General features: G+C 40.4%; 1 protein-coding gene across 8 annotated transcripts in view; it reads left to right on the top strand.

Annotated features, from left to right (window-relative positions):
* Positions 1-16,559, top strand: part of SORCS2 (sortilin related VPS10 domain containing receptor 2) — a 548,756-nt gene that overhangs the window by 469,808 nt on the left and 62,389 nt on the right. For all 8 annotated transcript variants that reach the window (XM_030491464.1, XM_030491462.1, XM_030491463.1 and 5 more), the window contains 2 exons: positions 482-584; positions 11,006-11,082. In XM_030491464.1, coding sequence (XP_030347324.1) covers positions 482-584; positions 11,006-11,082 — 180 coding nt within the window. The remainder of the gene's footprint in view (positions 1-481; positions 585-11,005; positions 11,083-16,559) is intronic.

Raw genomic sequence — 16,559 nt, 5'->3', positions numbered from 1 at the left:
GTAGTAAGTTGCTTTGCAGGGAGAGATGATTGGATATGTCCAAAAGTCCTTATGCTATTTTTCATACCGGTCTTTTTCTAAGAGAAAAAAGGAAATTTCAGTACAAACAGTTGGTTTTAATCATCATTTTACCAATTGCCTGGGATCAACAAACATGCAATACTTGTTGCTGTTGGTTAACATTTTTAAGCAATTATTTTGTCAGAAGGGGTTTTTATACAATAATTTCATCCTGACTTCTTTGAGTTTGGAAATCTTTTTGTTGAGACAGTGGCACACTACACAGACATCGCCAGAGATTCTCATGAGAAAGCTAAGGCTGATATTTCAGATTGGGATTTGGCTCCATGGGAAACAGCTATTCTCTTTCTCTACGAAGACATGTGTTTGCTGAAGCTGCTCTCTGAATGGGCTTTCATTATTGTAGGAGCATAACTGTTACCCATTATTTTTAAAACCTGTTTTCTTCTTTCCTCACAAGCCTGATTGCTACCTTCATCTCCATCTTCGCTGGGCAGACAATCCCTATGTGTCAGGAACAGTCCACACGAAGGACACTGCACCGGGGCTCATAATGGGGGCAGGTAAATGCAAGACATTATTTTTAAAGATCTGAAATACAGCAATGGTTCTTTGTAGATCTCGTCTTCTGGTTTATAATTGTGCTACAAACATTGGCAAAATAAGGCTTTTCCTGCAGGGTAATCCTTTATGGAATCTTTATGGGATCTGCCAGTATCTGAAGAGGGCCTACAAGGATGCCAGAGAGGGACACTTCATCTGGACCTGTAGTGAAAGGACAAGGGGCAATGGGTTCAAATTTAAATGGGCAGTTCAGGTTAGATATAAGGAAGAAGTTCTTTACTGTGAGGGTGGTGAGCCACTGGAACAGGTTGCCCAAGCTGTGGCTGCCCCATCCCTGGCAGTGTTCAAGGCCAGGTTAGACAGGGCCTTGAGCAACCTCGTCTAGTGGGAGGTGTCCCTGCCTGTGGCAGGGGGGTTGGAACTAAATGATCTTAAGGTCCTTTCCAACCTTAACCATTCTATGATTCTATCTCTTGATCAAAAACAATATAATAAAAGTTGATTGAAGTCTGAGAACTATGTCTTCTAGGACAGATCTGTAACAGTCACCTGGATACATTATGCTTCTCTGTGCTGTGAAGTATTTCCTTCCTCATTCATGCGGTGGTGAGGAGTGATGGTCACTGAAGGACTTGGCCTGCATTGCATTTTTCTTTTTCCTCTGGAAGTAGGGCCTCCAGCACCATGAATAGCCCAGTAAATCCAATAAACTGATGTAATTGGTGGCCAAGCCTTTGTTCTTTAAGCCTAGATACAGATAATTTGTCTTCTAATTTTTATTAATTCCTTTCTGGCTAAAGAGATGAAGTGAAAGAGGCAAATGTGTCTCTGTGTTAGGAGCAATGCTGGTTGTGGCTTCTCCATTATAACATACATCTGGATGGAGCCATGGTACTGTGAAGTGGCATTTAATAAAAGAAATTCCACTGCAGTGTTGACTACTCATCAAGAAAAATATTCACATAACTCTCTTTTACTTTGTACCCTTCTGATTCATCTATTCATTTGATTTAATTTTCTGTTTCTTTGTTTCAGAATTATTGAAATGTTAACTGTTCTAAGAGCTTTTTTAAAATTGCAATATTTTATTCTTATGTGATGGGTTATGTTTAGGTGAAATACACACATGTACTGCTTTTCATAAAAATATATCTGGTTTTAATCAATAATGGTTTCTGCCTTAGCTTACACTAGTCTCTTATAAATGGCTTACCAAATTGAAAATTTCCTGAGAATATCAAGGTGAGCATATTTGATGTTTAAAGAGAATGACAGCTGCCATTACTTCAATCTAACTGAAGATTTCAAGCTTCCCCCTAGTTTACATGCAGTTTAAAGTATTTTACTGGAGGCAGACCTCCCTAGTGAAATGCTGCTGTTTTTATTGACATGAACAAGACTAAGAATTTATACAGTGCCTTTGTAGATACATTTCTATTAGGTATTTAATTTATGAATTTCAGTATTTAAAAAAACAGCTCCAATCTTGGGGTTGTTCTTATTACATAAAATTACTCCTATTCTAATGTAGGTTCTTAATTTTAGCCTAATCATATTATATCTGAATGCCTTCTAGTAGCAAATTAAGCAATGAGGTTTAATTAATCAGCCCATTACTTCTATTTCATTTTTCTATGTCCTTGCATTATAATCTGATGTGGTAAACTGATATTCATTGAGATGCTGGGTTGTTTTCTTTTGGTGGGGTTTTGTGGAGGTTTTTTAAGTGCACTGTTCTATGAGGTGATACTAGGAATGGCAGGTTGGAGAAGAGTATTTTGCCCTGAATTTCTTCCTAGAATGGGGTGAGATTTTATCACTGTGACATATTTGTACCATGCCAAGTACATAAACTTGTCGACTACTTCCCTTAACATGAACATGGGGGAGTCTTTTTGATGAAATCCAGATATCATGAAAACTGAACTAATATTTTAAATCTGACTTGATTGTGGAGCAACCTATAATGTAATGGATATGATAGAAAGGCACCCTCACTCCTAGCTGGCTAAAAAGCTGGTAGGGATGGTGTTAAAGTGGGAAAAGCTTGCCCAAGAGTAGTACAGTACTTCCTTTCTCTGGTAGAAGGTCATATAGTTGCAAACACAGCCTAGGGACTTATTTTGGAGTCCTAAAAATCTTGAAGAGCAACTGCATCTCCTTGCTAGCAGACGACCTGAATCAACTCTGATTTTGACTTACGTTTACATTATTTGGATGCTCAGGTCATCTGGAGTCAGTGCACATGTTCAGTCTTATCTGGCAAACCCGATATCCTTGTAAATTTATGCTTCTTATCAGAAATACTTTACATACAATGAGCTTGAATTTCTTCGGGCCTGATTCTTAATACTGATAATGCTATGCAAATCAACAGACATACTAGGTTCTTTGCACAAACAGAAATCAGATTATTTGGGCCACATCACACACTACTGGAATTTTACTGTTATATTTGGAGAGAGCACATCTTGAAATGACTGAAGATGACAAAGATCTGTGAATGTCATTTGATCACAGTGTGTCTAGGAACCATCAGTGCCTTGTGCTGTGAAAAAGGGAAATGCATTCTGAGGGTGAACTAGGTACACATTTGCTAAAAGAGAGGGGAAAATATTAATACTCTGGCAAAATACTGTATAGCAACCGCATTAATAGGAACACGTACAATTCTGGTCATCAATTTTCAGGACCAGTGAGTTAGGTGCTAAGAAGGACGACTTGGCAGTTAATGGAAATAACAAATATTTACAAGAGGAACCCCCTTAGCTGAGAATGTAACGGGCAATACAGAATATGACTTTTTTTTTTTTTTTTTTCCTTGAAAGTGTAACCATGCGGTAGAAACAAGTGATGTAAACAAGTGGAAAAGAACTAGAAACTCAGTTTCTAACCCTAACAGCCATGAAGTTCATCCTCTCAATGAGAGCACTGACTATCAGTCAAAAAGCAGAAAATCCCCCACCCAAACAAACAACTCTTGAACATGGAGTTTGGCTACTTTATAGGAAGCTTACACAACACAGCAGCTTGTGGTAATGGAAAACCTGGAAAACCTAGCCTGTGACTTAAGGATAGTTTTGATACTGTGCTTGAAAATCAGATCACAGAGACTATCGAGTATTGTTTTAATTTAAAATATAATTAAATGGCTCACAGCATGAATGCCTAGAGAATATGGGAAAAATGCAATAATAGAATTTTAGCATTGCATCTTTCAAAACTCATATTTACAAATAAAATTTCCACTCTATTAAAGTTGCATAAATAGTTCTGAGGAATGCATATTTTTAGCTCATGTATATATAAATCGTGCAGACAGAATATTAAATTTTATAGCTGCATATTAAAGTGCTCTTTTAAATAACTGTTTTGCTCCCTTTAAGAAATGTAATAGGATTTTGCATTTATATTTGATTTTTGTACATTTTAATCTTGGCAACAGCTTCTATTTCTCACAGCATCAGCTATGAAATGTGTGTCAATTGATGTGTAAATTTTTACTATATACTTGTGAAGGACTTTTCTATGAAAAATGTTTAGAGAAGTGTGGATTTTTCAGGTGCTAGTTTACAATAATTGTCTGCTTAGCTTCCAATCCAGATGGCAAATCAAGCAAGCAGTAAATTCTGCACATTCACACAAATTGAGGAAGGGCTGGGAAAGTTCAGTTTACTTTTTATCATATCAAGCTGAAATACATTGTGATAAATTTCTATCTTTTTTCACAAAAGTAACACTCCAGGATGCCACTGTGAAAAAGGGTGAGGGAACAGGGAGATGATTTCCTAGTGCATTCTGGAATGAAGATCCTGCAGTTCCCTTAGGTTTTTTCTCATGTCAGGATGTTCCCCCATTCCGATGGTGTGAATCACATCTTCAGCTTGCCAGGCAAAAAATGTCTATCCTGGGACATTTAAACACAAATTGGTTGTATGTTTGTTCTACACTGTGACTACAAGTTTTCAAATCATGAAATTTTAGCTTATTGTGCATTGACCGAAGGGTTACGACTACATTAATTACCAGTAATCTAGGCAAGGCGAATCTCTCTCTTTGGAGTAGGTTTCCGCCTGTATGCTAAAATTAAGTGGCTGGAAAAGATTTTCCGTATAAGAAGGATTATCGAAGTGTTGCATACGGGGATTATTTTCTCTCACAGTAAGCATGTCTAAAATCATGTGTAAAAACACGGGTAAATGCAGTGATAAGTAGTGCTTAAAACGTAAATTAATAATAAATTGTAAATTACTCTCCCATGTTTGCGTGACCCAGTAGGAAGTGGCCAAAATGCTTGAGCGAAGACAATCTTACGAGAGCTGTATGTGGTTTTCATAGCTGTACCACCTTTCAAGAGAGCTCAGCTGGCCACCAGTCATCACCAAAATACATTGCTTTCTTTCCCATCCCTGTGCTACCAACTGCTAAGATGGCATGTGCAAAGTTAAAATAGCTTGGAAGAACCATGTTGAACAATAATTAGTACCCCGGTATTCCAGTTTTTGGGACTGCTACACTTGCAGGGATGGAACATGTGATTTTACCCAGTTACTTTGAAATTAGCTTTTATTCAGGACAAGTAAAAAAAGCAAAGGAGGATTTTATATGTCCCAGAGCACAGTTGGAAAAGGTTTATAAGGATGCAAGTAACAGAAATGAAAAATGACTGTGCTTAATCAAAAAGTCCAAAATGCAGGCCAAAAGGTTTCCTTTTGTTTCTTAAATTGAAGAAAGAAGGTGTCAGGATATAACAGCTGTGGAGTCAGGCTGGGTCAGGACAGGAATTTATCTAGCATAGTATCCTGCTTTGTTGGTGACAAAAGCCTTTAGGGGAAATGTTGAAGAACAATTCATGGTCCTCTAGGCCATGCTTTGGGAGAAGGCACACGTGAGACTGTTTCTAATAAGTGCTATGGTCGAGACAGCACCAGGTTTACCTCTTCTACCCTACACAACTCAACTAAACTATCGTATCTTGGCCTTCTACCCTCACACATATCCATGAACAGGAGCATGCCACACACATCCTCAGTTTCATCACATTTTCATGGCCTGTAACATAACCTTCATGTTATTTCAGGTAATTTGATCTGGGGAGTTGGGGGGAACCTTACAAAAATACATCTTCTGGCCATGGCAGCACCACCTGAGGAGAGCTGGGGCTCAGCGCTACATGGTGTGAACGTGGTGGAGTCGTGCCACCTGGCCTCGGCTGTAGACAATCTGTGGTCTTCCCTTATTTCATACACATGTGGTGTTTGCAAATAATGCCATCCTTTTATTAGCATACAAGGTATGAACCTCTAACAATGCCTTTAAGAACAAAATATTTAAAATTGGATGAGAAATGTAGAAAGCAAAGTTGGAGCACACGCAGTAATTGAAGGGTCTTCCTTCCTGTTCCTGTCATTTAACTACAAAAGATTATAAAATAATGTAAGACAAACTTGAGAAGCTTCTGTATTACAAGGAAAACTTGAAACTAGATAGCAAAAGACTGTCATATGTTTGAGGAGTTTCAGGCCATTTAGATCAAAAAGTGATGGGAAAAAGATACCATTTATAGCTCTGGCTAATACAGCCTTCTTGTGGTTTAACCCCAGCCATCAACTAAGCACCACACAGCTGATCACTCACTCAGTCTCCCTCCACACAGTGAGGTGAGGGGAAAAGTAAAAGTGAGAAAACTTTGTGGGTTGAGATAAGAACAGTTTAATAATTGAGATAAAGCAATAATAATAATAACAATTGTAATTAAAAGGAAAATAACAGAGAAAAATAAAACCCAGGAAAGACAAGTGGTGCAAATGAAAACAGTTGCTCACCACCAACCAACCAATGTGCAGCCAGTCTCCCATCAGTGCCCCCCCATGCCCATCAACTTCCTCCCCAACTTTATATGCAGAGCATGACACCATATGATATCGGATATCCCTTGGGTCAGCTGTCCTGGCTGTGTCCCATTCCAACTCCTTGTGCACCCCCAGCCTGCTTGCTGGTGGGGTGGTGTGAGGAGCAGAAAAGGCTTTGGCTCTATGTAAGCACTGCTCAGCAATAATGAAAACATCCCTGAATTATACACACTGTTTCCAGCACAAATCCAAAACTTAGTCCCTATTAGCTACTATGAAGAAAATTAACTCTACCCCAGCCAAAACCAGCACAAGCCTGCAGTTGGTTACCCATTCCAGATGCAGTAACATTTTCAGGATGAATTGAATTGCCTTTGGTGTATTAGATTGCCTTTACTTGTTACCACAGATGGATTCTGAAATCTAACACAGACCCACTAAAATGATAGAAAAGTTTCCATGTTGTAGTGGCACACCTGAGGAGTTACAGCAGGTATTTACAGCTGTAATAAAGAGCACAGATTTTGGTGTGATTCACCAGGCAAACAGCACCCTGATGTTTGTGGGTGTGTGGTACAGTCAGAACACTTCAGCACATGGTGGGAATAGTACTTACACACTGAAAGTGTTGGCTTCCAGGCTTGGGGCAGAGGTAATTTAGCTGTTTCTCACCTTCTGTATCAGTCGATCATGATGTCAGTTGTGCACATGTGTTGGCTACCACACTGACCACAAATATGGTTCATAATTCTCCTCAGATAGGCACAGAAGCTTTCAGGCTACTCAGCTCTACTTTGAGTGCTCCTATGACTTTGCAGTTGTTTGTTTGCAATGTTAATAATGTCAGGATTGTTTGCATTTCATTTGATGTGAACTGGAGCTGTTGTAAAGGGGTTTATGGTGTGCTATTACATGTGCTTTGTTTAGCTAGTTGGCTTAATCCAGTAACGTGACACACTGCGAGGTAGCTAGAGCCTAAAGTTACGTGCTTTATTTTAAATCTCAAAAAGAACAGAATGTCCCAAATCTTTGAAGTTATTTTTATTAGAACATAAAACAAGTTTAAACAATGTAACACTTTAAATACAGAAAACTCATAACTCTTGTGTGACGCATGTTGAATAGAAAGGTTCGCAAATAAAACTGTGGTGAGTCTGTTCTTTGAAGGCTTAGTTTTATTCTGATTCTACTTTTCCAGAGTAACAGCTTTTACAGATATCCTTGGCTTAACAAACTTAATCACACAGCCCTATGTGTTCCTATGGAAATCTCAATCTGCCTGTCACCTCTGAGATTTGGCTGTGTGGTTGCTTCCCACTGCAACTAACCTCTGCCCTTTGCAGGAGCCTCCCTGTCTCCTTTGGTGGTGCAGATTTCCTGCTTGCTGCCTCACCTGCTTTTTCTTTCTTAATCCACTGATGCTGTTTTTCAGCAGGACATTGTCTGTAGTACCCTCATAGCAAAATATAACCTGAAAAGTTTTATTCTCTCATACAGAAACGGATTTCTTACATGCTTGAAGACTTCATAAAGTTTGCAAAACTATGTAATGTAATAGGGTCTCCTTCAAAATCTGGTAATGGAAATTATAGCCTTTATTAAAGCACAGAACATTGAGTCAGCAATCAGAAGATCCTGCATGCACCACTTCTGGGTTTTCATCCTTGGCCCAGGGGTGGACTACTTTCAAAGTTCAGAGAGCAGTGAAGTCCTTTTTCCCAAGGCAGTATACCAGCCTTTATGCCAGGTTTGCTATCAGTTGTGGGTTTTGGACAGAATAACATTTCTCTGTAATTATAACTGAGTCCAGCAACTGCTTTTGCTCATTTATCAAGAAAAGGCAACAAAGGTAAAACCAAAACTAGAAGTCATGTCTGTCTTGTTACAGAGCTGCAACTACAAAGCTGTTGCTAGTATCTTTCAGTCATTACCATATCAGCTGCATATAAAAGGCTTTCTAATGAAGCACAAGTTGATGCTTTTGGTTTAGAAACCAGTTCTCCATTAGCTAAGGCAATTTACCACTGCACTTTTTAAAGTGCAAATCCATAGCAATTCTCAAAATAAAGGCCTTTTCATGCAAGTAGATTTCTGTAAGCGGTGAAAGGAGGTAGAATAAACAGCATTCATCCAGGAGCAAAACTAACAATGCCTTCATAAAAGGTATCTGTGTAAAGAAGGGTGTAGACTGAGAGCAATACTTCAGATTCTAGCAAGCAAATACGTATTTCTATCGTTAGCTATCCCAAAGAAGTAGTTCTGTGAGTAATAGCAGAAAAATATACCAGTAAAAGTTATACAGAGGAAAGTAAGAATAGCAAAATAAATATGTTTTGTATAAAGAGCAGATCAAATATCCTTTACCTTTCTTCAGTCTTGAGATTGTGATTTCTCATTCACAACTCCTTGTAGTGACCAGATTAATGTTTGTTACACAAAGCTGATGGGATCTGGTCCTACTTCCTCATGAGATCTGAGAGATGTGGGAAAATAAGATAATTTTTCCTGATTTTTGCTCACCTAGGTTTTTAGGATTCAAGGTGATAATAAGTTCAAAATGGCTGTTAACCAAATAGATGTAAATAAACATGTATTTGGGGAGAAAATACAATAGAATTCAGGTGTGAAACTTTCATTTTGGAACTGTCTCATTAGGTAATATTCACGACTTAATCATATTTAATTGTTGGGTTTTTTTCTCTTATACTGGAAGATCTGCTTAAATGAATGCAACATGACTGAAACCAAAAGATGTCATTTTCAAAGGACTACTGGGTAGAATAAACCCAAAAGTTTAGTCTATTTTTTTTAAAAATTGAACTTTTTGTTAGGCCTGTGGTCCTTTGTCCTTAACGCTGATTATGCGGTTCTACCTTTTTGCCATTTCTCACAGATACTTCATTTTGATTGCTGGCATCACTAGAAACTTTGTTTCTTAAAGCTAGGCAACCTTATGTAAAAACGATAGTCCTTCTGTGAAGCTGTACGATGGCCCTGCTACCCTGGCAGCATGGGCCAAGGCAGGGGGCAGAGCAGTGGGAAAGTGAGAGCACTTGTCTGCCAGGCAAGCACATATGCTTTCACCTTCCCACTGATTCGGCAGTGGGAAGGTGCTGGCTTAGCAGCCTTGGTGCTGACTTGGGGGTGGGCTGTTTTTCAAAGATGAAGATGTTTGCAGGGAAAGAATAGGGGCTGTTCACTCCATAGTTACCTGTTTCCTTCCTGCTTGGCACAACTGCTGTCACCTCCAATAGTAGCCATGAGGGTTGTGCCTGCACTTTGAATCTAAGCTGGGTTTGGCACATTTTTAATCTTAAAACTACTTTAGAATCATAGAATCATAGAATAGTTAGGGTTGGAAACGACCTTAAGATCATCTAGCTCCAACCCCCCTGCCATGGGCTCACTAGACCTCACACTAGACCATGTCACCCAAGACTCCATCTAACTGGCCTTGAACACTTTATCCATATGAGCCTGGTTCTTAAGTAGGTGTTCAGTCTACTTCATCCATACTGTACTGACCTTATTAAATCTCCTCATTACATACAGGAATAGGGTCTTATTTTAAAAATTACATGGCCAACTAAATCTGTGCTGAGTTATTTGATAAATGAGAGAGCGTGAAGTGTGTTGGAAAGGTGAAGACCCAGTAAGGGGCAGTGGCATCTTCTGAAATGTTAGATACAGCTGAAAGAAACGAACTGACTCCTATATGCTGCATCATTCAAAATAAATATCCTAATCCTGTCTAGGCTGTATTTAGGGTGAAAAAATGTGGAGTTATACCATTAAACAGTAGCTCATGTGCAATCTAGATGGTCCAAATAGAGCATGTATTTTGGGCCGTGTCACTGTCATTCTTCTCACAAACCTTTCAGCACTAGTGAGCACGCTGCACAAACAGATCTGTTTTGGTGGTTAAAACTAGCTATTTATATAACATGCCAGTGAAATTTCATACTGCTATCCTAATCTCAAGTGTTTTTCTTTCCTCGTCTCTTCTGCTTAAGAGGATCTGATAACTTTTATTTCTACTGTAAAAACATGCAAACCATATATTTAAGTCCAAATCCCATAGAAGGTATCATTTAGGAGCAATATTGTGCTATGATTGCTTCTCCCCTAGAACACTGTAAACTGCCTGGTGGTTTAATAGTTTGCTATTTGAAATACCACGTGTTAAAAGATGGAGATCTCAGTATTTGGGGTTGCATCCACTAAGATCAGCTTCCGCAGGTTTGTTTTAACACTTTTGTCTGCTTTGCAGCAATGCATCTTAAATACATGTTCCTTCATAATATTTTTTTCGTGTGTGGCAGCACAACTAATATCTTGCCTTTGTGTTTCAGTATTAGAATTAAGCCTGTAAAAGAAGAAGTTAAAAGTATACTTATATTTTTAAAATGATGTATCTGATGCTACCAGAAATGATATAAGCCTGCTGATCATCTGAGTTTAGTTCTTGCTCTGACCTGGAAACTTCTCACTCTGGCTGGTGTCAGGACTAAGTGCAGTCTCTCTTGCTCACGTGGATACAACCCTTCTTTCCTCCTGTTTCCTGACAGGTAACCTGGGCTCCCAGCTGGTTGAGTATAAAGAAGAAATGTACATAACATCTGACTGTGGGAACACGTGGCGTCAGGTAGGAAAGAGAAACCATCAAGGCACCTGGAAATAATTTTAATGTACCAAATGTGATGAATTTTATAATGCTTACTTGTATATAATGTTTATATACCCACTCTTTTGAGGGAGGTGGCTATTATTATCCCCATTTTGCTTGGAAACTGGGAGAGATTATTTGCAAAGACTCAAATTGGTTGGACTGCAGGTTCTGCTGAAACTCGAAAATTTTGGTCTCTTTAAAGACCTTATAAGTATTTTTCCTAAAAAAAATAGATTCTGCTTAGGTTTTTAATAATTTAAATAATCTTCCTATGCTAATAATGAAGTGGACTTGGGCTAGATCTTGCAGTACAAATATTCCAGGCTAAAAGACATGGTTTAGGTATAAGGTCTGAAAACTGGTATTTAAGCTTAAACTTTGTTCTTCAATGAAACTGAGAAAGTGAAAAAATATATATATAAAAAGAAATTTTTGAATGTCTTTTAGTATGATTTAAACAATTGTGGGACTACAAATACCAAAGTATGAAAAATAGAACAGTCATGTAGTAGCTGTAATGCCATTTGAATTCTGGATGTCCTTTGCTCCCAATGCCTACTGTCAATTTAAGCACTGCACCTTTATTATGTACTTTTTCCTAAACTGCTCTGTCTCAGTGTGATGGCTTGACCCTGGCTGAACACCGGGTTCCCAGCGAAGCTGCTCTGTTGCTCCTTTCCTCAACTGGACAGGGAAGAGGAAATACAATGAAAGGCTTGTGGGTCAAGAAGGACAGGGAGAGATCACTCACCAGTTACCATCATGGGAAAAACAGACTCAACCTGGGGAAATTAATTTATTACCAGTCAAATCAGAGTAGGATAATGAGAAATAAAATCAAATCTTAAAATATCTTCCCCCCACCCCTCCCTTCTTCCCAGGCTCAGCTTCACTCCTGATTTTCTCTACTTCCTCCCCACAGCGGTGCAGGGGGACAGGGAATGGAGGTTGTGGTCAGTTCATCACTCATTGTCTCTGCTGCTCCTTCCTCTTCAGGGGAGGACTCTTCACACTCTTCCCCTGCTCCACTGGGGGGTCCCTCCCACAGGAGACAGTCCTTCACGAACCTCTCCAATGTGAGCCCTTCCCACAGGCTGCAATTCTTTATGAACTGCTCCAGTGTGGGTCCCCTCATGGGGTGTAGTCTGTCAGGAACAGACTGCTCCAGCGTGGGTCCCTTCCATGGGTGCAGTCCTTCAGGAACAGACTGCTCCGGTGTGGGTCCCTTCCATGAGTGCAGTCCTTCAGGAACAGATGGCTCCGGTGTGGGTCCCCTGCAGGGTCACAAGTTCTGCAGCAAACATGCTCCAGTGTGGGCTCCCCTCTCCACAGGGCCACAGGTCCTGCCAGGAGCCTGCTCCAGCATGGGCTCCCCATGGGGTTACAGCCTCCTTTGGGCATCCCTCTGCTCTGGTTTGGGGTCCTCCATGGGCTGCAGGTGGGTATCTGCTCCACCATGGAGCTCCATGGGCTGCAACGGCACAGCCTGCCTCACCATGGGCTGCACCATGGGCTGCAGGAGAATCTCTGGTCTGGTACGTGGAGCACCTCCTCCCCTCCTTCTGCACTGTCCTTGGTGTCTGCAGGGCTGTTTCTCGCGTATTCTCACTCTGCTCTCCAGCTGCAGTTGCTCCTGGTGCAGTAACTTTTCTCCTTCTTAAATACATTATCCCAGAGATGCCACCACTGTCATTGATGGGCTTGGCTTTGGCCAGCGGTGAGTCCATCTTGGAGCTGGCTGCACTGGCTTTATTGGACGTAGGGGAAGCTTCTAGCAGCTTCTCACAGAAGCCACCCCTGCAGCGCAAATAGAATCATAGAATCATAGAATCGTAAGGGTTGGAAAGGACCTTAAGATCATCTAGTTCCAACCCCCCTGCCATGGGCAGGGACACCTTGCCCTAAACCACGTGGCTCAAGGCTCTGTCCAACCTGGCCTTGAACACTGCCAGGGATGGAGCATCCACAACCTCCCTGGGCAATCCATTCCAGTGCTTCACCACCCTCACTGTAAAGAACTACTTCCTTATATCTAGTCTAAACTTCCCCTGTTTAAGTTTGAACCCATTACCCCTTGTCCTACCACTACAGTCCCTAAGGAAGAGTCCCTCCCCAGCATCCTTGTAGACCCCCTTCAGATACTGGAAGGCTGCTATGAGGTCTCCACGCAGCCTTCTCTTCTCCAGGCTGAACAGCCCCAACTCTCTCAGCCTGTCTTCATACGGGAGGTGCTCCAGCCCTCTTATCATCCTCGTGGCCCTCCTCTGGACTCGCTCCAACAGCTCCATGTCCTTTTTATGTTGAGGACACCAGAACTGTACGCAGTACTCCAAGTGAGGTCTCACAAGAGCAGAGTAGAGGGGCAGGATCACCTCCTTCGACCTGCTGGTCACGCTTCTTTTGATGCAGCCCAGGATACGGTTGGCTTTCTGGGCTGCAAGCGCACACTGCCGGCTCATGTTAAGCTTCTCGTCAACCAACACCCCCAAGTCCTTTTCTGCAGGGCTGCTCTGAATCTCTTCTCTGCCCAACCTGTAGCAGTGCCTGGGATTGCCCCTACCCAGGTGTAGGACCTTACACTTGGCTTGGTTAAACTTCATAAGGTTGGCATTGGCCCACCTCACAAGCGTGTCAAGGTCCCTCTGGATGGCATCCCTTCCCTCCAGCGTATCAACTGAACCACACAGCTTGGTGTCGTCGGCAAACTTGCTGAGGGCGCACTCAATCCCACTGTCCATGTCGCCGACAAAGATGTTGAACAGGACTGGTCCCAACACCGATCCCTGAGGGACACCACTCGTTACAGGTTTCCAACTGGAAAACCGTGCAAATCCAGTACACTCAGCAATGGTTAATCACAGGGATATTTTCTTTCTTTGTGTATATAGCAGTAATGCACAATATGATCTGGAGTCTACTTATAATGTATATCCAGGAGAAAAAAAACAAAACACCCTCAAAGTGTGTCAAAAAGTCATTTAATTTCAGTTAAAGTAGTCGTTTACTGTTCAGCTGAAATAAAATTAAGGTGTGTTATTTTCTGAGAACAAGTAAGTGTGAAAATGTTCCCACTAGTGTTACTGAGCTTGGGGAGTTTAAGGTTAAAAGAAAAAAATATAGACAGTTTCTTATGTTGCTGTTGTAGGGTGCGATTAATACTGCACAGAAGGACTTTTTGAAAGAAATATATTATTTTTGTCATGATAATGTCCTTTGTGGTTTAAAAGATAAAATTTTATGCCAAATTCCTTCTTGAAATCTAGCATATGATAAATAGGTGTTTAAATGAAAAAGCCTTCTAGGATTTACAGAGGGTACCGTGTTGTCTAATACTTCACAGAGGCCTCTCTAGTAATTTATCATCACCATTTGCCAAAGTTCTATAGTTTTTCTGGACTGGAAAATAAGAATAAAAGAGTGAAAGGGATCAAATTCATAGTCTTGCTGCTTTTTATTTGTGAGACGCTTGGGCAAATGATATGTGATGAAACTTGACCTTAAGATGACTATTCATGCTGTAAAACAAACCATAAACTGATCCCTCATTATGACATTCAAAATGAAAAGCACCATTGCTAGCTTTATTTTAATTAAAACTGCTATGAAGCCTTTGAAAAAGCTTACTTAATCTTAATATTTGTGATCAGAATGAAAATATAGATTATTGTATGTATTTTATAGCCTCACTGTTCACAATCAAACAGTTCTTCCAGAGGACAGCGGTACATTTCCTTTCTCTGTTGGTGTTCATGCAACAAAAGACAACGTTGATGATACGGGAATTATTTAGACAGTAAATTACAGGTCTCATGAGCTGGCAAAAGCAGAGCAAAGCTCATGTTTTGGCACAAGTCTTGGTGCAAGTCATTGACTTGGAAACTGCAGTTGTTATTAGTGAGTGCCTGTCACCTTTCTCACCTGCCACACATGATGTTGCAGGGCTGTCTACAGGCTAGAAGAGGAGCAGTCTGTGCTTGCATGGAGTGACAGAGCAATGCAGAAAAGTAAATATAAAAGACTTTGGAGAAAAGGCAGTTCAAGGAATTAATTAAAAGCTTGCATGAAATAATATCAGCATTGGTTCATAGGAATATAGGACTGGGAGGAAGGTCAAAGATCATGTGATTCAACTGTGTGCTCTGAGAAAACATAAAACATACTAGGAACATCTCTAACAGAGGTTTGCCAGACCTGTTTGTTAATCCTTCACTGTAGGAGATTCTGCAGTCTGGCTACACGGTGTTTCACAATTCTGCATAGGTTTTTTCTGAATATTTAACATAAGATGACCTCGCTCTTTGCTGTTCTTGCAGTTTCACAAATTCTGAAAGATAAGTTGACTTCTTCTTGTCTTTAGAATGGAGTGGTTTCCTGTCAGCTTTGAATAACTTTTCGGATGTTGAAAGGTGATTATCATATCTACCCAGAGTACAGGGGTTTTCCCCTTAGAAAAGGAACAAACTCAAATCCCTTGATTTTCCTAATGGATAAAATTTCTAAAAGTGCTTTCCCTTTTGTTATTCATTGATGTGACTATCTAATATGATGTCCCTCTCCTGAAGCATGGTAAAACTGGATGCAAAATTATGAATTTTATCGGTACTAACCAGAATGAAATGACTGCCCTTGATGTCTTGACGTTACTGGAATCTCATTTCAGATTTCTCTTCTGTGCACTAGGATCACACTGTTGACTAAGATTCAGTTTGTGATTCATTCAGTTGCTGGGACCAGTCTCTCAGTTCCTGAATTTGTAACACATTCTCAATTGAACAATGATCTACTGGTCATTTTCCTTCCATAATTTCTTAACCAGCTGTATACACTTAAATGATTTCCACCGAACCCATATTTCCATAGCTTGCATATGGTAAGGTCATATGAGAGTTCAGGAAGGCTTAACTAGGGTAGGACAGTGCTAACACATAGAAATAAAAATGTCCAAATGAGAGTTTTGAGAAATTAAGTAAATACTGGTGATAAATGGAAAAGTGTGGGAAAATAAGAGAAGATTGGCAAGATGCATTCAAGTGACTTGCACTAGGTGTCAAAAAACATATATATCATACTAATTATAGTTTGGCCTTGTGTCCTGGGCAAGTAGAACATCTGTGTTTAGATAACATAGGCCTGTGATAGACTGAGAGGCACCCTATCAAACATGCTTGAGATTCTTGTGTTGCTGTGGCAAAGATCAAAGCACAGTGGTAAATTACACCTGTGTGAATCCCTGAAAGTCAGGTGAAAACAGCAGGTACAGTGATCCTCTAGCATGGACCAAGCAACGCAGTGCCTGCGTCCCTGCTTGCGTGCTTCTGTCTGGGTGCTGCTTCAGGGATTGACCCAGTTGGCAAGGTAACAAAGACAGATTAACTCTTTGCTTCTCATCCATGGTTTTGTGGTTACTGCCTGTGCTGGCTCACAAAAAAAGTAAAAACAAGGATCATGATTAT

Source organism: Strigops habroptila, chromosome 7 (assembly GCF_004027225.2).
Source record: "Strigops habroptila isolate Jane chromosome 7, bStrHab1.2.pri, whole genome shotgun sequence".
Lineage (NCBI taxonomy): Eukaryota > Metazoa > Chordata > Aves > Psittaciformes > Psittacidae > Strigops > Strigops habroptila.
This window is presented reverse-complemented; position numbering and strand designations above follow the sequence as displayed.